General features: G+C 33.0%; 7 protein-coding genes across 7 annotated transcripts; 3 read left to right on the top strand and 4 right to left on the bottom strand.

Annotated features, from left to right (window-relative positions):
• Nucleotides 1-63: 63 nt before the first annotated feature.
• BX664DRAFT_286590 (glycoside hydrolase superfamily) lies at nucleotides 64-3,420 on the bottom strand. Its single transcript, XM_051541711.1, has 13 exons — nucleotides 3,176-3,420; nucleotides 2,978-3,114; nucleotides 2,735-2,907; nucleotides 2,599-2,667; nucleotides 2,413-2,509; nucleotides 2,112-2,347; nucleotides 1,822-2,021; nucleotides 1,671-1,729; nucleotides 1,562-1,605; nucleotides 1,273-1,485; nucleotides 1,080-1,191; nucleotides 864-997; nucleotides 64-713 (listed from the first exon to the last, which is right to left on the bottom strand). Exons 1-13 carry the CDS (start codon nucleotides 3,400-3,402, stop codon nucleotides 273-275), a joined length of 2,142 nt encoding a protein of 713 aa, XP_051396791.1. The 5' UTR covers nucleotides 3,403-3,420; the 3' UTR covers nucleotides 64-272.
• A 2,197-nt stretch (nucleotides 3,421-5,617) lies between these two features.
• BX664DRAFT_286589 (natural resistance-associated macrophage protein-domain-containing protein) lies at nucleotides 5,618-7,060 on the top strand (the record flags this gene model as incomplete). Its single annotated transcript, XM_051541710.1, has 3 exons — nucleotides 5,618-5,795; nucleotides 5,878-6,572; nucleotides 6,687-7,060. Coding segments are annotated over exons 1-3 (1,158 nt in total), but the record flags the coding sequence as incomplete, so codon positions are not given.
• A 572-nt stretch (nucleotides 7,061-7,632) lies between these two features.
• Nucleotides 7,633-11,799, bottom strand: BX664DRAFT_303262 (DNA polymerase phi-domain-containing protein). The gene is made up of 7 exons (XM_051542474.1): nucleotides 11,195-11,799; nucleotides 10,899-11,108; nucleotides 10,682-10,835; nucleotides 9,311-10,605; nucleotides 8,211-9,224; nucleotides 7,943-8,137; nucleotides 7,633-7,875 (listed from the first exon to the last, which is right to left on the bottom strand). The coding sequence occupies exons 1-7, from the start codon at nucleotides 11,753-11,755 to the stop codon at nucleotides 7,771-7,773; spliced, it is 3,534 nt and encodes a 1,177-aa protein (XP_051396789.1). The 5' UTR covers nucleotides 11,756-11,799; the 3' UTR covers nucleotides 7,633-7,770.
• A 483-nt stretch (nucleotides 11,800-12,282) lies between these two features.
• On the top strand, nucleotides 12,283-14,068 carry BX664DRAFT_342234 (NUDIX hydrolase domain-like protein). The gene is made up of 6 exons (XM_051547108.1): nucleotides 12,283-12,659; nucleotides 12,720-13,027; nucleotides 13,099-13,197; nucleotides 13,318-13,467; nucleotides 13,525-13,730; nucleotides 13,797-14,068. Exons 1-6 carry the CDS (start codon nucleotides 12,307-12,309, stop codon nucleotides 14,013-14,015), a joined length of 1,335 nt encoding a protein of 444 aa, XP_051396788.1. The 5' UTR covers nucleotides 12,283-12,306; the 3' UTR covers nucleotides 14,016-14,068.
• Nucleotides 14,069-14,423: 355 nt separating this feature from the next.
• Nucleotides 14,424-15,572, top strand: BX664DRAFT_342232 (uncharacterized protein). Its single transcript, XM_051547107.1, has 5 exons — nucleotides 14,424-14,566; nucleotides 14,726-14,911; nucleotides 14,984-15,184; nucleotides 15,280-15,422; nucleotides 15,494-15,572. Exons 1-5 carry the CDS (start codon nucleotides 14,476-14,478, stop codon nucleotides 15,524-15,526), a joined length of 654 nt encoding a protein of 217 aa, XP_051396787.1. The 5' UTR covers nucleotides 14,424-14,475; the 3' UTR covers nucleotides 15,527-15,572.
• A 1,949-nt stretch (nucleotides 15,573-17,521) lies between these two features.
• Nucleotides 17,522-18,375, bottom strand: BX664DRAFT_342225 (velvet factor). Its single transcript, XM_051547106.1, has 4 exons — nucleotides 18,181-18,375; nucleotides 18,048-18,112; nucleotides 17,932-17,986; nucleotides 17,522-17,843 (listed from the first exon to the last, which is right to left on the bottom strand). The coding sequence occupies exons 1-4, from the start codon at nucleotides 18,204-18,206 to the stop codon at nucleotides 17,564-17,566; spliced, it is 426 nt and encodes a 141-aa protein (XP_051396786.1). The 5' UTR covers nucleotides 18,207-18,375; the 3' UTR covers nucleotides 17,522-17,563.
• Nucleotides 18,376-19,427: 1,052 nt separating this feature from the next.
• BX664DRAFT_303255 (mRNA binding post-transcriptional regulator) lies at nucleotides 19,428-20,917 on the bottom strand (the record flags this gene model as incomplete). Its single annotated transcript, XM_051542473.1, has 5 exons — nucleotides 20,760-20,917; nucleotides 20,588-20,692; nucleotides 20,362-20,505; nucleotides 20,204-20,276; nucleotides 19,428-20,138 (listed from the first exon to the last, which is right to left on the bottom strand). Exons 1-5 carry the CDS (start codon nucleotides 20,870-20,872, stop codon nucleotides 19,428-19,430), a joined length of 1,146 nt encoding a protein of 381 aa, XP_051396785.1. The 5' UTR covers nucleotides 20,873-20,917.
• Between the last annotated feature and the right edge of the window lie 92 nt (nucleotides 20,918-21,009).

Raw genomic sequence — 21,009 nt, 5'->3', positions numbered from 1 at the left:
ATACCAGTTTTAGCAGTCCTTGCATAACACCAATACCAATACCGATCGTGACATTAATATTAGAAAGAAAAAAAAAAAGAAAAAGTATAAGCAAGTAGGATGAACATGCTTACGATAACACATGGATGGTTCAAATAAGAGTACAATACATAGTTTTATTGGAAGATAAATAAATAAAATAAAGGAAAAAAAAAAACACAAAATAATAATACTAACAATAATAAATTAACGTCTTTATCTAATCAAATGTACGGATTGATCATACCACAATATTACAAGGTGAAAGAGCTTGTTTGACGAAGATCACGACTAGAGGCACCCACGTGAATTTGGAATTGACCATGAGGAATCACCCATGATTGAGAAGCAACATCCCAGATACTAAGTTCGGTCTTGGAAAGTTCAAAACTGACGGTTTGTTTCTGGCCACTCTTGACAAACACCTTTTCAAATCCACGAAGTACTTTGGGAGGTTCACCAGCTGATTCAGGGAAGGACAGATAGAGTTGGACAATTTCAGCACCATCGGCTTTACCAGTATTTTGAATAACCAATTGAGCATTCACTTGATTCTTCTTGTTGTCAGATTTGACCTTCAATGATCCATAATCAAACTTGGTGTAAGAAAGACCATGACCAAAGGGAAAGAGAGGTTCAATATCCTTGGCATCAAACCAGCGATATCCAATGTTCAACTTTTCAGAATAATCGATCTATATAGAAATAAAAAAAAAATAGATGGGTATGTTTCCTTAAAAAAAAAATTCGTTCATTCCTCATCATGATCTCTTATTTTGGATCTAATTCATCTCATCATCATCCACTTTTTTTTCCTTTCTTTGTTTCCATGTCAATTTATTTACCTCCAAATCAGAAGTAGCTGCAGCAGCATAGTCCTTTTGATTCTTAGCAATAGTATAAGGAAGACGACCACTAGGATTGACATCACCGTACAAGACATCAGCAAGGGAATTACCACTTTCTTGTCCAGGCAAACCTATAAATGTAAAGAGGATAGTTAATCACTAGCTTTCAATCCCAAGAGTCCCATCCTTTTTTTTTTTTTTTTAATCGTTTACCAGGCCAGACAACAGCTTTGATATTGGGATGGTTAATCCAAGGCATAAGAATGGGACCAACAGAATGGATGACAACAATAGTATTCTTGTTTGCATCTGCGACGGTTTGAATCTATTTTCCACGAAAAGAATGATTGAGTATGATAATTTTATACAATTTCATCAATCGTATTCTTTTTTTGTTCTTTCTTACCAGATTATCTCCATTATTCCATAAGGTCAAGTTATTGCGATCACCAGCATTACCATCTACAGTAATATATTCTTCCCCCGAGTCTGAGTTAGCAAAGACAATGGCAATATCAGAAGCTTGTGCGACCTTCTTGGCTTCATCCAGATTCCAATTGTCACGCGTTGTTTGGAACTTGACATTCTTTCCAGCACGAGCTTGAATACCGTCTACTGGCTACAGACATTACAATGAAAAAAAAAGGAAAGGGATTAGTAAACCTTAGACTTGACGATGAAAGAAGATAACTTACAGGGACAATATAACTTGGGAAAGTCACTGAACCACTACCCCAACCTATCAAATAAAATAAAGAAGTAAGTCATGTGTATAAATGATGCAGGTTTTTCTTCTTCTTTTACCTTGAACTAAAGTGGCAGGATCACAACCAAAGTCAGAGCATTTCTTGCTATCAAATAAACTAAATAAATCATGTTAGAGGGAGGAAAAAAAAAGTCAATCAAAAAGGTTAGAAAATAATAAAACGTATCATTCGATAGTTTTGAAACTTACAGAGGGTCACTGAAAGCATCACTACCAATGATGGAGATACTGTTATCGGCTTTGGTGAGAGGAAGAATCTTGTTCTTGTTTGTGAGCAAAACAACAGAAGCAGCACCCATTTCACGTGCCTTGACTTTATGGTCGGCTTCTACATTGACAGATCCTTTGGCAGTAGGGTGGAAACTATTAAGGGAGGTTTTGGGGAAATTCTGGTAAAGAAAGAAAAAGAAGAAAGAAAAAAAGGTGAGTTTTTTTTTTTTTATAAATCCCCTGAGCGGGGACTAAACTCTTCTCCTTACCTCGTCTTGACCCACTTTATACCATGCAGAGACAATGCGATGAGCCATATCCGTCACAGTAGACTCCTTGACTTCCCCATTCTTTACAGCATTTACCAAGTTTTGACCATAGTAAGAAGGAGAATAATTGTCGGTTGCATTCATATTTCCTGGCATGACCATATCCAAACCATTGTTAGCTGATTGGACTGTTTCCATGGCAGCCCACCAATCTGTTTGAATAAAGCCCTGGAATCCTAAAATCAAAAATTAAAAAATTTTTGAGTAACGTGAATACTTTCATGATTTACACACATTTTACCTAATTGATCTCTCAAGATACGATTCATCATATCATTTTCACAAGAAGAAGTACCATTCACCTTATTGTATGAGCACATGACTGAACCTACACCAGCCTATGATAAAAAAAAAAAAAAGAATGAATATAAAAAAAAAAAGTTAGGAGATCCATTCGAGAAATTAAGGTTTCCATTATTAGACTTACTTCGACGGCGCGAGCAAACGGCCAAAGATAAATTTCATGCATAGTACGATCATCCACATTTGAGCTTTCCTATGAATCATTCATTATAAAAATATGTTCATAAGGTTCGATATTATTATTATGATTATTTCATTACCTCATGTCGATTCTTTTCTTGATCGTTAGCAACAAAATGCTTTGCAGTAGAAATGACCCCTTGAGATTGAACACCAGAGATCGTTTCATAAGAGGCAACACCACTCAAATAAGGATCTTCACCAAATGATTCCCATCCACGACCTCCTTCGGGACTTCTCATAAAATTCATGGCTAAAAAAAGGGGAGATTATAAATGATGGCTCAACATACTTTCTTCTTTTTTTTTGCAACTTCGGTTTACCTGGCCCCAATTGAACATGAACACCTTTTCCATAATATTCTTGACCCATATACACACCACGTTCCAACATAGCCTTTCGATCAAAAGAAGCAGCAGCATTAATACCAGCAACACCAAGTGTGACATTATAAGCGAATCTAATGGTATAAGTAATTTTTTTGTTAGTTGTGGCGGCATCATCAATAAGATTGATCTTACCTCATTCCAAGAGGAGCATCTTGAAGACAAAGTGAAGGGAAATCAGGATTAGTAATAGGATAAGTATTACCAACACAAGGAGTAATGTTGAAACCCATTCCAGTGGTGATGTTCACTTTTTGTTCCAATGACATTTGACCTACTAGTTTTGTAGCCAACCCTTGAGCTTCTTCCCAGGAACGAAGCTTTGGTGCAGCTTCTGAGTTGTTTGCCATTATAATCATCATTAATAATAATGATGATGCTTTGGTAATGGATGAAATTAGCATATTGTTTGAATGAATAAGTAATGATAAAAAAAAAAAAAAAAGAGGAGAAGAAAAAGGACTTTGATCCTTTTATACAAAAATGAAAAAGTTGGAAAGGTTACACAATGCCTGAAGTTAAAATGTAGAGGGACAAATGGTGGGGAGGAACAAAAAGAAATGAAATCGAATGTAACCAAAAAAAATTAAATGATCTTCTACTTCCCGATGATTGATGCCATTCATCGTTTTGGTATTGTTTTTTACTTTGATTCTACGGTCTAAAAATTTAGTACCTAATATTATTATAAAACCACGTTTCAATTGAATGATGATGACGTATAATGATGGTAAATATGTTGGAGTGGGGTAAAAAAATAAATGCGACAGTGAGAAAAAAAAAATTCTGGTAAGAAACTGAAAAGAAATCAAGATATTCTCCCGTTGATAATTCTTCCCACAAATGAATTGAATGTGATACAATATTATAGATCTCATCATCTTCTTGAACAATAATATTATACAACAGTATAACATTTGTCTCAGACACATCTATTTGTATATATACTAGATCATAGACATATATATGTACTTATGTATATGTGTATGTATGTGCTTGTATATAATGTATATATATGTTAATTATATAAATAGAGAGAATAGGAGAATAATCATCCGCGGGTGATTTCGTCGAATTTTTTTTTTCCAATAGAATCTATTTTTTTTTTTTTTTTTTGTGATTCACCCCGCAAACTCCACTTTCTCCCATCCTCCCACCATGACAAACAAACTCTAAAACCACTTGATTTCCGCTCTTCGGTTGAAAATAATAATATGCTTTGTCATAAAAGGGAAAGTTACCATTTTTTTGGATTATTCCCATCTCGATTTTACTTTTTTTGATTTGGTAATATGTTCCCTCTCCAAACATACCCTGGGGATATAACCTTTTTTTTTTTTATATATATAGAACCCTGAAAAAAAAAATAAAGGGAGACATTCAATCATGTACCTGATATTATCCATGAATCTGAAATTCATTCAATATCATATAATAAACAATAATTTTTTATTTAATTACTACATCAATATTTTTAAAATGATAAAAAATTTTTATTTTCAAAAAAAGGCTATTTTGATCAAGTCCATCTATTGTAATGTCAATTGCTTCACTAAATTGAGATACCGAAATAAAGTTAAAATCAAACGGATTTTTCCAGCTCTTCTTCTTTTCCCATTAGCTCTTTTTTTTTTTTTTTTTTTTTTTTTTTTACGTTCCTTAGTACGTAGTTACAATCAAGACCCTCCATACATATAGTAGTTGGGATCAACTATCAAAGTTTACTATTATAGGTATTATCCGAAAGAAAAAAAAATATTGAAAGTTCATCATATTAATAATATATATATAATATTGGTTCTCTCAATGTACTTTAGTTTATAGACTTTCCTCAACGCCTTTTATCTTTGAATAGTCTACTAATTTGCAGTGATGGATCCTATCTTTCTTTTTTTTAGAGCGCATTATTTATGCACATAGAAAATATATGGCAGAAATGATAGATATCGAATGAAAAAGTTATTTCGATGGATGTATGACAGGATTTCAATTGGACAATAAAATCACATTCCAATTATGCAAAAGTAGCTTGATGATTAGTTTTTATGATTTTAAATATCTTTAATTAGTATTTTACCGTAGATAATATCTTTATTGTATTCTTTTTTTTTTTTTGAATAAAGCGAAAAGTATCACTCATATCTTTAGTAATAGTACCAGTCATCATTTATATGTATGTCATCAGTATAATCTTATGTTGTGCCCTCATCATGAAGCCAATGGGAAGAAAAACGGGTTATGATGGGTGCTGCAATATGACACGTGATATTTGTTACCAATTAATGTATCATCACTATTTATTTAGAACATCTCTTTTTTAACGTATTTGATTTTCAGAAAATAATGTTGCCCTATGTTCTTTTTTTTTTTTTTTCAATCATAGGTACACAAAAAAAAGTATTTTACTTTAACCACGTACACACAAAGCAGCCTGTTCATTTGCTTGAGCAACCATACCAACGACTAAAGTCAGTGCACCATTGGCCAATTACATCATGGCATTGAGCAATATTTAAATCGCCGTTTATTTAGTGACAAAAAAATCAAATCCAATTTTGGTTTCTTCTCTCCTTTCCTACCTTTTTTTTTTTTTTTTTTGTATTCTCTTCATTTCACCCTTTTTTTTCTCCTATACCAACATATATAGATATATATGTATTTACAAGATGGGAACTGGAATAATTGTACGGACAGGTTCCTATTTACGAAGGTTATTGCGATATATTGGACCTGGGTTTATGATTGCAGTAGGATAGTAAAGCCAAAAAGAGAAAAAAAAAAAGATAGAAAAAAAAATGTTTGTTGTATATTAATTAACCCTTTTCTATATTTGATAGTCTTGATCCTGGTAATTGGTCAGTGGATATGGAAGGTGGTAGTCGTTTTGGATATACGTTACTTTTTGTGATCTTGGTTTCCAATGTGATTGCCATCTTTTTACAAAATCTAGCGATTCGACTGGGCACGGTTTCTGGCTTGGATTTAGCAGCAGCTTCACGACATCATTTACCACGACCATTGAATCTCTTTCTCTATGTGATTTCTGAAATTGGTATCATCATGACAGATCTTGCTGAAGTCATTGGTAGTGCTATTGCCTTGACTTTACTGTTCCCATCCATCTCGCTTCCTATGGGTGTGGCCATCACTGCATTGGATGTATTGATTATTCTTCTGTTCTACAAGGAAGATCAAGACGGACAACATGATATGCGATTTGTTCATTATTTTGAATGGTTTGTTATGGCTTTAGTGTCTGCAGTGGGGATCTGCTTTATCATCGAACTTACATTCTCGCCGGTCGTTATGAGTGATGTTATGCGTGGATTCTTACCTTCCTCGGATATCTTTTTGGACAAGGATTGTTTGTATGTAGCTATTGGTATCATTGGTGCCACGGTTATGCCTCATAACTTGTTTTTACATTCCTTCATTGTACAATCAAGATGTTATGAATGGAGATCTCAACGACCTTTGGATGATTCAGAAATAGTCACCGAATCAGCTTTAGCACCTACTCTTGATTCCTCCAGTGATACCTTATTTGCAGATGACGATGACTACAAGGACGATGATCATCACATGCTAAAAACACAAGAACAATGGGAAGAAGAAGAAGAAGGGGACGATACCATTCGCATGACAGCTTTACCTAAAATGAAAGTAGATGATGATGATGATGAAAATGATAGTACTATGGTAATGATAGATGAACGACACAACAAACGAACGATAGATCAAGTGCGACAAGAACTGGAGGAACATGTAGGAAACAGTTTACATTATGGCTTGATGGATTTGGTGGTGGCACTTTGTTTTGCATTCTTCATCAATGCCGCCATTCTGATTGTGGCATCAGCAAATTTCCATCACGAAGACTCGGCGACAGTGATGTCAGATTTATTTGATGCGCATGGATTATTACGACAATACATTGGACCGGTGGCAGCATTTGTGTTTGCGATTGCGTTATTATGTGCAGGACAATCAAGTACATTGACAGCAACTTTGGCTGGGCAAGTAGTGATGAGTGGATTTTTAGGCATGACGACACGACCTTGGTTACGACGGTTGTTGACAAGATTGATTGCTATTGTACCTGCCATGGCGGCAGCTTGTTTAGCAGGACGATCAGGACTGAGTCAAATGTTGGTGGCAAGTCAGGTAGCTCTTTCCATTCAATTACCCTTTGCCGTTATTCCTCTTGTGTATTTTACTTCCTCGGCCACCATTATGAAATTGGACGTGATACAATCATCAAACAACAACAACAATAATAATGATACCAAACCTTCCTTCTTCCGGACAATGTTATATAAATTGGGTTATGTCGACAAGGATCAAGAACAAGAACAACCTTTTTTGACACAAAAACAAGAAGAAGTTTTGACTTTTGCCAATGGATGGATGACCAATGTGTGTGCTTATCTGATCACCCTTTTATTACTTTGTCTCAATATCTATTTAGTCTTATCTACTTTGTTTCCCTAAGTTTTGTATTATATTCATTCAATAAAAACTATTTAGACCAAAAAAGAAAAAAATGAACATTTCTTTTATTATTATTTTTTATTTTTTAAAGAAAAGACAATGGGTAATACTACAAAAATAAAGGTGAAAAAATGGATAGTAAAAAAAAAATAAAATATAATATAATGATGATGATGATGATGATGATGGTACCAATAAGAGTATATGCGGGATGTGAGAAATTTAAAAATAAAACGAATCTATGATCTATCAAGAATAGCTTTGCAAGTGGTTCGAACAACAGGAGTGGCCCAAGTCTTGTCTGTGGAAAGTGTGGTGAATAAATCCGTATCCCAAGTAGTGATCTATTTAGAAAACATGATGTTAATTGTACATAATCTATAGAATTCTTTTTTTTTTTTGATGATTTACCTTATTTCCCAACCGAGATGCTGTTTTATCCATCAAACTGGCCAATTTCATCAATGATTTCAACCTTTCATTGTTACTAGATATTTGAGTGTTCACATCAGTACTGGTAGTGATTTTCTTGATGGCTTGTTGAATTTGAGTCATCCATGTGGGTAAAATAGTCTTTAAAAATGCTTGATCTATTTCCTTATTTTTCTATTCATCCAAAAAAAAAAAAAATTATAATCAGTAAAATTCAATTCATCTTTTTTTTTTTTTTGGAGTTTACCTTGGTAACACATTGTTGAATAAGAATACCAGACCATTGACAAGCCAAAGAATGACGGAAAGTGTTAGCACAAGCTTCAGATTGAATAAATGGAAGTAATGAGGGAAGAAAAGAATCCCAACAAGTCAAAGGATAACGTTGCAGAAAAGTGACAAAGAACGAGGTATGGAGAGGATTGGATTTCTTGGCCAAAAACGAGACAAGACTGGCTTGGTATCGTTCCATATAGTGAGCCAACACACGACCTTGTTGTTTTGTTTTTTTGTCACTGTTGAGAACATTCACTGAGATGTCGCTACCAGAGCCCACAATACACCGGCGGAGGAAAAGTAAAAGTTGAGAACACATATCACCATGTGCTTTGCCTGCACCATGCGTACTGACCGAAAATGCATGAATCGAGTTCACAATATCCAATAACACAGAATCATCATAGGAACCATACACAGGCACTTCAGTGGCCTTGCCAAGTTTGTTCTTCAAATAAGATTCTACCTTGTTGACAAATTGGGCCACGGACGCCTTGGAGGGAGTAGTTTGTACCACTTGAAGAAGAGGAACAATGGTGTCGAGCACAAGAGGATTGGTAGGGTTACGACGAGCAAAGAGAACAATCAAATCCATCACATTGTTCTTGAAATGGACCACACTTTCTTGCATATTCTTCTTGTTTTGCTTTTCCACCTTCTTTTGTCGGAAGATCTCGGCTAGTTTTTCATCAAACGCTTCCATCGCTTCATCGTCCAATAATTCTTCATCATCAGAGTTATCGCCTAGAATTCCTTGGTTACGCATGGCTTCTTCCAGTTTTTGTCGAAGTTCTTCATCCACTTCTCCATTTTCTTCGTCATCATCTTCATCTTCTTCTTCGTCATCATCTTCATCTTCTTCCATCACATCATCATCATCACCGTCAATCATTTCCACATCATCATCATCCTCTTCTTCTTCGTCGTCATCTTCGGCACCAAATAATTCTTCACCACCTTGTTTGTTTTCATCCGTGATAACAATCTATAGGAAAAAAAAAATAAATAAATGATCAATGAACATGAATATCCAAATTTTCTCTTTTTTTTTTTTAAAAAAAAAAAACTTACATTGATCAAGTTTTCCATGGCTTGTTTCGTTAACAAATGAGAGAAGAGTTCAAATACATATTCGGAGATACCTTTAAGCATAGGTGAGGCACTGGTCAGGAAACTCAATAGGATATCCACAATCACTTCAATTGCTTCAGGTTCTTGATCTTGTTGTTCAACTTTGGCATTCTTCTTGTTCTTGTTCTTGATATCTTGAGCCAATTTTTCATAACAGTTCAATAGATCACCAAGTAATCCTACACCTTCTTCTTGATCCATCAAGGAATGAAGTAACACATGATAAAACAAAATTTCAAAACCATAGGCTACATTTTCTTCACCATCTTTGACTTGTTGTTTCAATCCTTCAATCACCTTAAGTGTCTCCTTGATCACCTTGTCACTATCTTCTTCTTCTTCTTCTTTTTGATGTTGATGATGAAGGGTCAATGTGTTGGTGGATTTTTTGTTGTTTTTCTTCAAAAGATGTTGGTACTGTTGATATACGATCTCGGCCCATAATTGACCATCATTAGTGGCTCCATTCCATCGACGTGTCTTGAGATGACCAGTTTCGACCTTCTTGGAGGGTGGTAACTTGGAAAGAGCGAGTACCAAGGCTTGGAATTTGGATTTACAGATAGAACGTGTGGCTTCGGATAAAGCTGGGCTAGGACATTGATACTCTACAAAATAATCGACTTCTGTGGTGTCTTTCTTGGATTTCTTGGCCTTCTTCTTATTGTTGGATTCATCATTGTTGACATCGAAAAAGGTATAAACCAAGAAAAATTGAATGATATCTTTGATCCAGGTTTCGTCCTTGGGTGTTTTAGGATGATGAACCAATAGAAGCATTTGTTGAAGAGCCCATTCACGCTGTATTTCGACAATAGGACGTTGATGATGAGTATCATCCGATGTAGCATTGTTGTTCACAAACAGTCGAGCAAGATAACCCAAATAATGCCGGATACCCGTAGCATCCATGGTGGCCAACAAATTTTCAACTGTCTTCGTTTTTGTGATACGATCAAATTGATGATTACCATATTTCCCGATCAATTGAGATACCATAGCAAAACCAACTTGTTTGTTTTGTTCTGCTACTTTTTGGATGGTGATGGCGGTTTGACGAGCAGCCTTGTTCAAGAATCGGACTTCTGATGACAAGTTGTTGATGAATGTACGCATGAAGTTTTCTGTAAAGATCAAAGGCATTTGGTCAGTAGATAATTGAGGAAGTACTTTGTTGACGATTTGGAAACCCCAATATTTGCGACCATGACTAGCTTGATTGCCAAACATGTTAGCTAAGAGAGAGAGAGAAAAAAAAGGGGTAAGAATGGAGGTTTTTGCATTTGTATTATTATTATTTTTTTTTATTACCATCAACAACGATAGACCAGAATTCATGGAATGAAGCATTCATTTTGTTGTTATTGTTTTCCATGGATAAAAGAGGAGCCAAAAGACGATCCCAAATTGAATGTAATTGAGGAGTCCAATCTACTTGATTATCATTGTTTTCAATAGGTACTTCCTAATAAAATCCATCAAAATCAGTTCTCATTTTTCTCTTGTTGATTTTTTTTTTGGTACTTACTCGAACAATCAAGGCTACATGAGGAAGATTAGCACGATCAAATACATTTTGACTAGCCCATCCTTTAAAGGCACGAGATAGATCCACATCAGAAACTTGTTGTTGAATAGCCAAAGTTAAGTTTACTTCATCCACATTGGCGATACTTTCACGTAAAAATAAAGTCATGATTTTATCCATCACTTGGTCCTTTTTTTCCATTTTGTTGACCTGTCAAAATAAATTCAAAACAAAAAAAAAATGAAAAAGGTTAGTTTTTTTTTAAATAACTTTTATTAATGATGCACGTTACTTACATGAGGTAACATATTGATGATAACATGATAACAGACTTCGTTCAAATACGTTTTAGCGTTTGCAATTTCAGAAACAAGATCAAGGATACGGAGAACATCATCAACTGATGTAGAAGAAGATCGAGTAAGTAAACCAGAAGCAACAATAGCCATGATCCCAAAGAGTCGACCAAACAACATATCTCGTACTTCTTCACCAGACATGCCATTTGTACGTTCTGTATATTGACAAAGGAGATCCAAGACCAAGTTGGTGCCGATACAATCAATAATGGACAAAAGTTCGGTTAGTGCTAGAGAGAAACCTTGACGAGCACCTTGACGTGAAGAAGGTAAACCACGTAATAAACGACGTACAGCATAAGAAACATCGGAAGCACATAATATATCCAATTTTTCTTCTGTATCCGCAATACCATTATCGTCCATGGAATCCAAACTCTTTTCATGTTGTTGTTGGAAATCTGCCAATGTCCTGATTAATGTTACTGTGGCTTGTTGTCGAGTCTTGACATCCAACGACGCTAGATCCCAATATAAATTCAATGTGGTCGTGGACATTCTTCTTTCAAATATAAAAAAAAGGAGAATGGAATGGATCTAAAGAAGGAAGGAAAAAGAAAAACTGAAAAAAAAGAAAAAGAAAACTCCCTTCAAAAAAAAAGCGTTAGGAAGGTGGCTTGTGAGGGCAAAAAGGTAAGTGGGCAAATTTTTAAGTTGCCGCCTATTTTTTTTTTTTTTTTTTTTTTTTTACCATTTGACGCATGATTTTGGGCCTGAACACTTCTTAACTAATTCGTTCTATGGAAGCAAGATCATAACCCTCTTTTTTTATTATGTATTGATGAAATAAAGAACAAAAAAACACACTTTTATTTTATAAATGATATCATCCTAATTAAATATTGCGTACGAACTCTTTTATAAATCTGTATAGTGTAGAAAGAAGAAATAGTTTTATGCTTATAGAGAAAAAAAAAAAGTGAAAATAGCCAATTCCAAAAAAGCAATTGCGGAGTATCAATCAAACCAATAAAAAAATAAGCTTTTTTCTTTGTCATCTTTTTCTCTCTCTCTCTCTTTTCTTTCTTGTCTTTTATATATATATACACATGACTAATATTTTTGAAGCAGCCGCTTCTGGAGATCTCGATTATATTAAAAATCAACCACAAGCAACTTTGAAGAGTCGTAATGACCGTGGTTGGACTGTTCTTCATTTTGCTGCACGATATGGTCAACTTGATATCGCGACTTACTTACGAGATAACCATGGTGAACTTTTGACGGTAGTGAATGGTGATGGTAAAACACCTGCTCAACTAGCTCAGTTTTGGGGTTATGATCAAGTGGCTCAATTACTTTCTCCTCCTCAACAAGAACAACAACAATCAAAGGAACAATTGTCAAGTCTATCCAAACAAGTTAACCATGTCAATTTTTTTGCTGGAAGTCCCCTGAATAGGTATAGACAAAAAAAAAATGAATAGAAATAACAACTTATCTTATTATTATGATTGATTAGATATGGTTGGTATCGTACAGAACAAGATCATTTGAATCGATTGATGCATGCTACCAATGCTCGATTCTTATTATTTTCAAAATTGGATCCTTTATTTGATAAAAATGACAAAAAAACTGGATTATATTGGGCTGATGTTGAAAAAATCAAAGCGGCATCATTGGAAGGTGCATTGGTATTTTTAGGCATTGATGAACGATTTGTTAGTGATAAAGAAGGTGATGCAAAAGAAGGGATTCCTTATTGGGCTTTAGATATCACTGTCAATGAAAAGGATAACAATATGACGTTGGTACAACTTCATCAAGGTAATATGAATGACAATAATCAAGATCTAACTGAACCTCGTCCTCATTTTTTATATATGACTTTTTAAAAGATTTGGAAAAGGAAGGATTGGAGTTCTCATCACCATTACCTCTTGGTTTCCAATTGGACAGGGAATCTGCTGCTATTCTTGCACAAGCACGAGCTATGGGTAAAAAAAAAAAGAAAAAAAAAAGAATGGAACATGTCGTCACTCATCTTGATATCATTTAACTCCTTATATATATATATATATATATATATATATATATGTATATTTGGAAATGAATAGTGGACTGGCATACAAGAAACAAATTTTGTCCTGCATGTGGAAACCCAGTGAAGATCAAAGAAGCAGGGTACAAGATGACATGTAGTTCCAACGAAACTTCTCAATGTATCAGTCATAATGGCATTCATAACTTTGCTTATCCTCGAACAGGTATATAAATATATAATATGATTTGATTATTTATCCCGAACTTTTTTATTTGAGTAGATGCGGTTGTCATTGTTTGTATTGTACATCCTACAGCAGACAAAATCTTATTGGGAAGACAAAAACGATGGCCAGCAAGAATGTTTTCATGTATAGCAGGATTTGTAGAACCAGGTGAATCCATTGAAGAAGCAGTACGTCGTGAAGCTTTAGAAGAAACTGGTATTCATGTGGATCATGTTGCTTATCATAGTACACAACCTTGGGTAAAATGATTATGATTAATAAGGAAAAAATAAAAAAAACTCACATCCTCTTTTTTTTGTGATAAGCCATTTCCCAATTCCCTCATGTTTGGATTTATTGCATCAGCTACAAATGAACAAGTCAAGATGGAAGACAAGGAATTAGAAAGTGCCCGATGGTTTAGTCGCTCGGATGTCTTGGGTGCTTTGAAAGGTGATGGTATATTTACTTTACCCCCCAAATTAGCTATAGCTCATCAATTGATTCTTACTTGGGCAACCTCTACACAACCTGCTAAGATGTGATCTTTTTGTTTTTAAAATCAAATAAATTAGGATGGATGTATTTATTTTATTATTTGAGCTGTTTTATTTTGATGATCAATACCAGGATGACCAATATGTTATCATTCATGCAATGGACAGAGTGATTCTCCCTCTCTTTTTTTTATTATTATCTTTTTTCTTGCTTATTTAAAAATCATATTTTTAAAGTTTGTTAGTATGGGATGGATGATCTGAATTGAATGATAACGATTGAAACATGAAAATATCCAGATTGAAGTTTGTAATAAAAGTAACCATGGTTTGGATGAGGTTGATCGAAAATGCTCTGAAAGTGCTGGTTAGAGAACAAACCCGTTGGCTGCGGCGTTTGATTTTATTTTATTTTATCAAAGCCAAAGAGGCAAAAAAAAAAATAGGGGTTACGCGCCAAGTTCTTCCCAACCCCCTCTTCCCCTTTTTATTCATCCAACATATAATCATGTCTTACCAATCTAATCAATACAATCAAGGTGTGCCTCCTCCTCCACAAACACAAGCTCCATACGGTTATTCTCCTCAACAAGGTTATGGTAATAATAATAATAATAATAATAAAAGAAATTAGTTTCATCTAGTCTAAAACTTGTCTTTTTTTTTTATTATTATTATTATTTTCTTATATTTCATATAACATATATATATATATATATATAAACGAATGATAAACTATATTATTTATAACATATAAGGACATGCACCTCCATCTGGTCCTCCTCCTGGTGCCAATCCTCAATTATGGGCTTGGTTCAAAGCCGTAGATACCGATGGGTCTGGTCAGTTGACAGTCGATGAATTACAAAGAGCTTTAATTAATGGTGATTGGAGTCCATTTAATATTGAAACTGTGCGTACTATGGTGAATATGTTTGATACTGGTAATAATTTAAAAAAAAAAAGTGGATGCATGATTGATTCACAAATTTTCTTTTTTTTTTTTTGCCCTTCAGACAATAGTGGTACCATCAACTTCAACGAATTCAGCGGACTTTGGAACTATATTGAAGAATGGAAAAAATGCTTTCAAACATTTGATCGAGATGGTTCAGGATCGGTGGATCGAAATGAAATGAGTCAAGCTTTACGTGCTTTTGGTTTCAATGTATCAGATAAGTTTGTCCATAGTTTGATTCAAAAGTTTGATCGTTATGGTAAAAAAAAAAAAAAAAAAAAAAAAAAAAAAAAAAAAAAAGCAAAAAGGGAAAGAGTCAACTGATCAATTTTTTTCTTTTTTGGGTGGAATCAGGTACCAATCAACAAAGTCGTGGTAATGGCAATGTCACCTTTGATAACTTTGTACAAGCTTGCGTTACTGTCAAGACATTGACTGATTCTTTCCGTGGATTTGATTCAGATCAAGATGGTTGGATTCAAATCAATTATGAACAGGTAAGAAATAGGATTAAAAGTCAAATGATTGTTTAATATCTCAAAATTATTTTTTTTTTTTGAATGCATAGTTCTTGGATCTTGTTGTTCGTCAACGTGCTTAGGATATACCTTTTTCTTCTTTTTAATAATAAAAAAAAATCGATTTTATTTTGTCTTATGTGTACAGTCATGTGAATTGTACCAAATGCAGGATATTAACAAAATAAAAAAAAAGGAGGGGCGTGGTTGAAAAAAAAAAAAAAAAGGTTTTCTTTTTGACCCTCAGATGAATCCCACCACATGGACCAAAATGTCATAAAGTGAGTACAAAATACAACTCCCTTTGGCGGCACCAAAAAAAAAAAAAAAAAAAGAATTGAATAGTTATGTAAAGACAACACACAAAAAAAGAAAAGCCATGTTATGATGTCAATCTCACTTTTTGTACTACTCATTTGTATGATAACTATCTCCACATGCTGTGCTTCCATATTCAACATTAGTATACCTTCAAAAGCTATTGACTTTTCAACGTATATTTATTTTACTTCATGCCTGTAAACGCATGATTTGCTACAAAGATCATTGAGTGATGATGATATGAATGATAATGAAGAATGACTAGTAAAAAAAGATACAATGATGGTGAAGAATATATAGTTGGAATGAATATATATATATGATTTAAGAATGATGGATGATATCTTTTTTATATTTTTTGACAATGACCAATTGAATGACGACAATAGTTAATGATGATGATTATATTGATGATGATAAAATATGGATGATGATAAAATAAGAATGATGATAATAAATGATGATAAGTAAACTAAAGAGAAAAAACAAGATATGTGTATATATAGTACAAGTGCTAAGTAACAGAATTGAATTAAAAGAGTAAAATGCTACGGAGGAGGACGATGATGATGTTGTTGTTGTTGTTGTACTTGCTGTATAAAATCACGGAATGAAGGTAACGCTCTTCGCTCAATGTTAGATGCAATGGAAGTCGTAGCAGTGTTCTTTGTCATATGAATATTGTTAAGCTCTACTTCATGATGGTGATCAGTTGTTGTTACAGGTAAACTTAATCGTCGTTCTGTTGTTGTGGATGCTTGTTTTTGCTTTTTATTTTGTTCATTATAGTGTTCATCGTCTCTATTTCTATTTAATAATAATAAAAAAAAAGAGTGGATGATATTGTTAGTCATTCGATCTGTCAATGAAAAAAGAAAAAAAAAAAAGACGTATGTTTATTTGTAATGGAGAACCCATTTTTTTTTTCTCTTTCTTATCATTAAAACTCTCTTTTTTTCTTCTTCTTCTTTTTACCTATCTAATGATTTTGTAAAAGATGGCGATAATTCATTGGTAGTAGAAGAACAAGCTGATGGAGAAGAAGATGATGATGATGATGTTTTATTGTTATTATTGATAATAGTAGGTATAGTACTGTGATGATCATCATTGTCGCTGTTGTCTTCAACAAGATCTCCGCTTGAGGAAGTAGTACTGGTTGGCTGATTAGTATCCACGTTCCTTTGTTGTTGTCGTCGTCGTGGCTGTCGTGGTTTAGATGGGCTTCGAATTCGTATTTTCAATCCTTGTTCAGCAAAACATCGAGCTAGTGGACAAGAACCAAACATACCAGGGAACTAGTTTATTAACAAGAAAGAAAGAAAGAAAAAAAAATAGATTAAAATCAAATAGAACATAAGCACACACACACACACACACACACACACACACACACACACACACACACACACACACACACAAATATATATACACATATATATATAACGCAATATATAAATATATACAATATAAATAAATATATATATATATAAATATATAAATATAGATATAACGCGTCTGGGTATATGTTTGATATTACCTTTTTCGCGGAATATACCGTAAACTCGTCCGTAAAAATGGATTGTAGGAATGTAACCGAAGTCCTGGTTGACCAAGTTGGGTTGGACAACACACACACATATATATATATATATATACAAATAAAATAAAATAAAATAAAATAAAAAAATTTTTTTAGTCGTTTATGATTTTTTTTGTTCTTAGTTATCCTTCCTTTTTTTCTTTTTTTATTATTTTTTTTATTTTTTTATTTTTTATTCTTTATTTCTTATTTTTTTTTACCCTTGAATTTGGAATAAAGATAATTGAAATCGATATCTACCTTCGACGCGAATAGAAAGATCTGAGAAGACAAAGAAACATTTTGGAATATAATCAAGATCTTTAAAGAGATATAAAGATGAAACTGTGCGACCGACCGTTAGTTGAGAATGAAGACTGAGATCCACTTGTTGTTGTGTTGATGATGATGTTGTTGTTGTTCTTGCTGCTGGTACCAACACTGCTGTCATAAACAAATCAGTCATGTATTCCTCTGGAAGGAGTAATTGATGATAACTATTGAAAAAGAGAAAAAAAAATCACATGGTATAGAATGGTAAGTTTTTCTTTTTTCTTCTTTTTTTCTTTTTCTTCTTCTTTTTACCCGTTGTGCATCTGTAATTCAATGATAAGAGGAGGATCAATTGGTCGTCGATCCACTATATAATATGATTTTTTTTTCTTTTAGAAGATGTTTTTCCTTTATGTATAATATTTTACCTTTGTCACCTACTCCACAAGTACGTGATTGTAAAGGTTGTTGACGTATGACCAAATTGAAATATCTAAATAATAATAATAATAATAAAGATCAATAATCAAAATGAATTTGATCCAATATGATTCTTTTTACATGGGCAATCCAGGTAATGACCCCATGATGGTCGTTTAAACGGAAATAAAATCGTGATAATTGTAGTAAAAGATGAAAAAAAAAGAATAATAAAAAAAAGGGGGGAAGCCGTCAATAACTAGGTGAAAATCCTCACCCCTTTTTTTTTGAGTCGCCAAAAAAGAAGGAAAGAAAGAAAAAAAAAAAAAAAAAAAAAGAGAGAGAGAAAAGAAAAGAAAAGAATGAAAAAAAAAGGAGGGACTAAAAAAAAAATTCTTATTTCTATCATCATCATCATCATTATCATTGCTGATATTCAAAATCATTCAAGAACCCAGTGTTTTGTTTTGGTTGGTAAAAGAAAAAGACTACTTTCGGGCATTCACACAAATTTTGTATAGTCTAGTCCCTATAAAAGTCAACTTGTCCTACTTTTGGAACACAAAACGATACGATCATTTATTTTTTTTTTTTTACTTGTCATTTCTTTTTCTTTTATAAAATGAAATCCATATTGGGATCGATCTTAGTCATCGCTTGTCTTTATTCGGTCTAATCAAGTTGTCAAACTAATAAAAATCAAATCTTTTCTTTTTTCATAACGTTTTACCGAAATAACTAAGCCAAAATGAAACCATCCACCCAAAAAAGGAAAACTCAAGGTCGTGCACAGATTTTTCTTTTTTTCTGGGTGTAGGAGTTAGCTTTTTTTTTTTTTTTATTGTAATTAATTCATCCAGCCACCTGGAAAAATAACTATGAAGATCTTCAAAAAAAAAGTCCTATTATAAAGGGAACATAAAAAAAAAAAGAGGTAGTTCTTTTTATTTCATAAAAGGCAAGATAACAAAAACAAAACAAGTATAGATATAATGTATAAAAAAAAGAAGCCAAATATAATTAAAAAAGTAAAAAGATGATATCAATAACTAATTATACTAAACATATTCATCATTGTGCATATACAGGATTCCAAGGCCAAGGAAGATTGGATACTGTTGAAGAAGAAGAAGAAGAACCTGTAGTTGTTGGTATGTCAAAGGAAGCAGTAGAATAAGAAGTTGATGAAAAAAAAGGTTTGAAATGTGTAGTAGTAGATGGATCATTTCTTTGATTCAATAATAAATGGGTATTGACAGCTGGCATAGAAGATATAGGAGGTAAGATGGATGAATAACCATTTGTCATCATACGTCTTTTATAAAGGAAAAAAAAAATAAAAGATCAATCCAATTATCATTTCTATTTTTATTTTTTTTTTATTTTACTTACGTTTTGGATAATGTAGTTGTTAATTGTTGTTGAGATCGACCCCAAGAAAGACGAATACGACAACTACCAATTTGATATCCATTCATATGTTGAATGGCTGAAACCGCAGCATCATGTGATACGTATTGAACAAATCCACATCCTTTTCCAATAGGAATCTTGACATATACAATATCACCAAATGGACTAAAATAATGTCGTAATTCATCTTCACGTAATGGTGTTGATAATCCACCTACAAATACTGTTGTATTATTATTATTGTTGTTGTTGTTGTTGTTGTTGTTGCTGTTGTTGTTGTTGTTGTTGTTGTTGTTGTTGTTGTTGTTGTTGTTGTTGTTGTTGTTGTTGTTGTTGTTGTTGTTGTTGTTGTTGTTGTTGATTTTTGTTGAAGTTGTCAGTGGTACAGGAGAAGAGAAGGAGAAGATAGGAGAAGTATGAGTACTACTATTACTACTATTTCTACTACTAGTAGTACTACTATTAGTACTATTGGTATTGTTGTTATTATTTGTATGTTTTGGTGTAGCAACAGAAACACGAATAGGACGATTGGCCAAGATAAAACCTTGCATTTCAATTAAAGCTTGTTGTTGATCCAAAGGATGATGAAAACGAACAAAACCATAACATCGAGATAAACCTGTGTGTGGATCGATCATGATTTTAGCTGATTTACAACTTGGATATCGAGATTGAAAGAGATTCTATTTTGATAAAATAATAAATTCAAAGTATTTGATATTTTTATTTTTTTTTTATTTATTCTTACAAAAAGTGTTATATCAGTACAATCCCAAGGTAAATCACCCACAAAAATAGAATATTCATCCAATCGATCTTCTCTAATAATAATAATAATAAAAAAATAAAGGATAAGTAAAATAATCACAAAAAAAAAAAAAATATTATATATTTCTTTATTATTACTTTTTATCAAAAAAACCACCTGAAGCCCAATTTAATTTGAAACATTTGTTGGTATTTGATATGCGTTCACCTTGATAAAGATTTAACATGCGTCGAGCCATCAGATTGGTTCCAAAATCAATAAAACAATACCCGGCACTAACTCTAACCCGTGATATCAAAACAAAAAAAAAAAAAGATTATATATATATATATATAATATTATATTATATAAATATTTTTTTACCCTGTTGTTTTATCACGAATCACTTTGACTTTAACTTTATCTAACCATGAATTGAATAAAGACTGTATAAATTGTTCATCCATCCAAACTTCCAAGTCACCCATCCTATTCAAATATATATATATAATAAGTATAACAAGTTAATAACTGGTTTTTCTTTTTTTTGTTTTACCATAATGTCGTTCTTTGATCTTGTTGAACATGATCACTCGTAAAGCATGAAACTGAAGTAGAAGATGGAAGAGTCAATTCATGTTGTTTATCATAAATATAACTAATACCCATAAGTAAGTAAGTAAGTAATAATAATAATAAAAAGTAAGAAAAGAAGAAAAGAAAAGGAAAGAAAGAAAAGAAAAGAAAAAGAAAAGAAATGTCCCTTTTTGTTATTCCTTTTTTTTTTTATTGAGAAGAATTTGAAA

The sequence above is a fragment of the Halteromyces radiatus genome (genome assembly GCF_025201355.1).
Source record: "Halteromyces radiatus strain CBS 162.75 chromosome Unknown BX664scaffold_9, whole genome shotgun sequence".
Taxonomy (NCBI): Eukaryota; Fungi; Mucoromycota; class Mucoromycetes; order Mucorales; family Cunninghamellaceae; genus Halteromyces; species Halteromyces radiatus.
Note: the sequence above shows the minus strand (reverse complement) of the source record. Positions and strands in the feature narration are given on the sequence as shown.

What these genes read in the sequence shown, in the direction of transcription:
- BX664DRAFT_286590 (XM_051541711.1), bottom strand. Translation starts at nt 3,402, where the DNA reads ATGATGATTATAATGGCAAACAACTCAGAAGCTGCACCAAAGCTTCGT. An exon ending in TCATGTTCAATTGGGGCCAG is followed by an intron (nt 2,908 to 2,977) that starts GTAAACCGAAGT and finishes CCCTTTTTTTAG; the next exon opens with CCATGAATTTTATGAGAAGT. An exon ending in TATCTTGAGAGATCAATTAG is followed by an intron (nt 2,348 to 2,412) that starts GTAAAATGTGTG and finishes TTTTGATTTTAG; the next exon opens with GATTCCAGGGCTTTATTCAA.
- BX664DRAFT_303262 (XM_051542474.1), bottom strand. Translation starts at nt 11,755, where the DNA reads ATGTCCACGACCACATTGAATTTATATTGGGATCTAGCGTCGTTGGAT. An exon ending in TCATCAATATGTTACCTCAT is followed by an intron (nt 11,109 to 11,194) that starts GTAAGTAACGTG and finishes TTATTTTGACAG; the next exon opens with GTCAACAAAATGGAAAAAAA. An exon ending in TTCAACAATGTGTTACCAAG is followed by an intron (nt 8,138 to 8,210) that starts GTAAACTCCAAA and finishes TTGGATGAATAG; the next exon opens with AAAAATAAGGAAATAGATCA.
- BX664DRAFT_342234 (XM_051547108.1), top strand. Translation starts at nt 12,307, where the DNA reads ATGACTAATATTTTTGAAGCAGCCGCTTCTGGAGATCTCGATTATATT. An exon ending in TGCACAAGCACGAGCTATGG is followed by an intron (nt 13,198 to 13,317) that starts GTAAAAAAAAAA and finishes GGAAATGAATAG; the next exon opens with TGGACTGGCATACAAGAAAC. An exon ending in ATCATAGTACACAACCTTGG is followed by an intron (nt 13,731 to 13,796) that starts GTAAAATGATTA and finishes TTTTGTGATAAG; the next exon opens with CCATTTCCCAATTCCCTCAT.
- BX664DRAFT_342232 (XM_051547107.1), top strand. Translation starts at nt 14,476, where the DNA reads ATGTCTTACCAATCTAATCAATACAATCAAGGTGTGCCTCCTCCTCCA. An exon ending in TTCTCCTCAACAAGGTTATG is followed by an intron (nt 14,567 to 14,725) that starts GTAATAATAATA and finishes ATAACATATAAG; the next exon opens with GACATGCACCTCCATCTGGT. An exon ending in TTCAAATCAATTATGAACAG is followed by an intron (nt 15,423 to 15,493) that starts GTAAGAAATAGG and finishes TTGAATGCATAG; the next exon opens with TTCTTGGATCTTGTTGTTCG.
- BX664DRAFT_342225 (XM_051547106.1), bottom strand. Translation starts at nt 18,206, where the DNA reads ATGGGGTCATTACCTGGATTGCCCAT. An exon ending in TCATTACCTGGATTGCCCAT is followed by an intron (nt 18,113 to 18,180) that starts GTAAAAAGAATC and finishes ATTATTATTTAG; the next exon opens with ATATTTCAATTTGGTCATAC. An exon ending in TTGTGGAGTAGGTGACAAAG is followed by an intron (nt 17,987 to 18,047) that starts GTAAAATATTAT and finishes CATATTATATAG; the next exon opens with TGGATCGACGACCAATTGAT.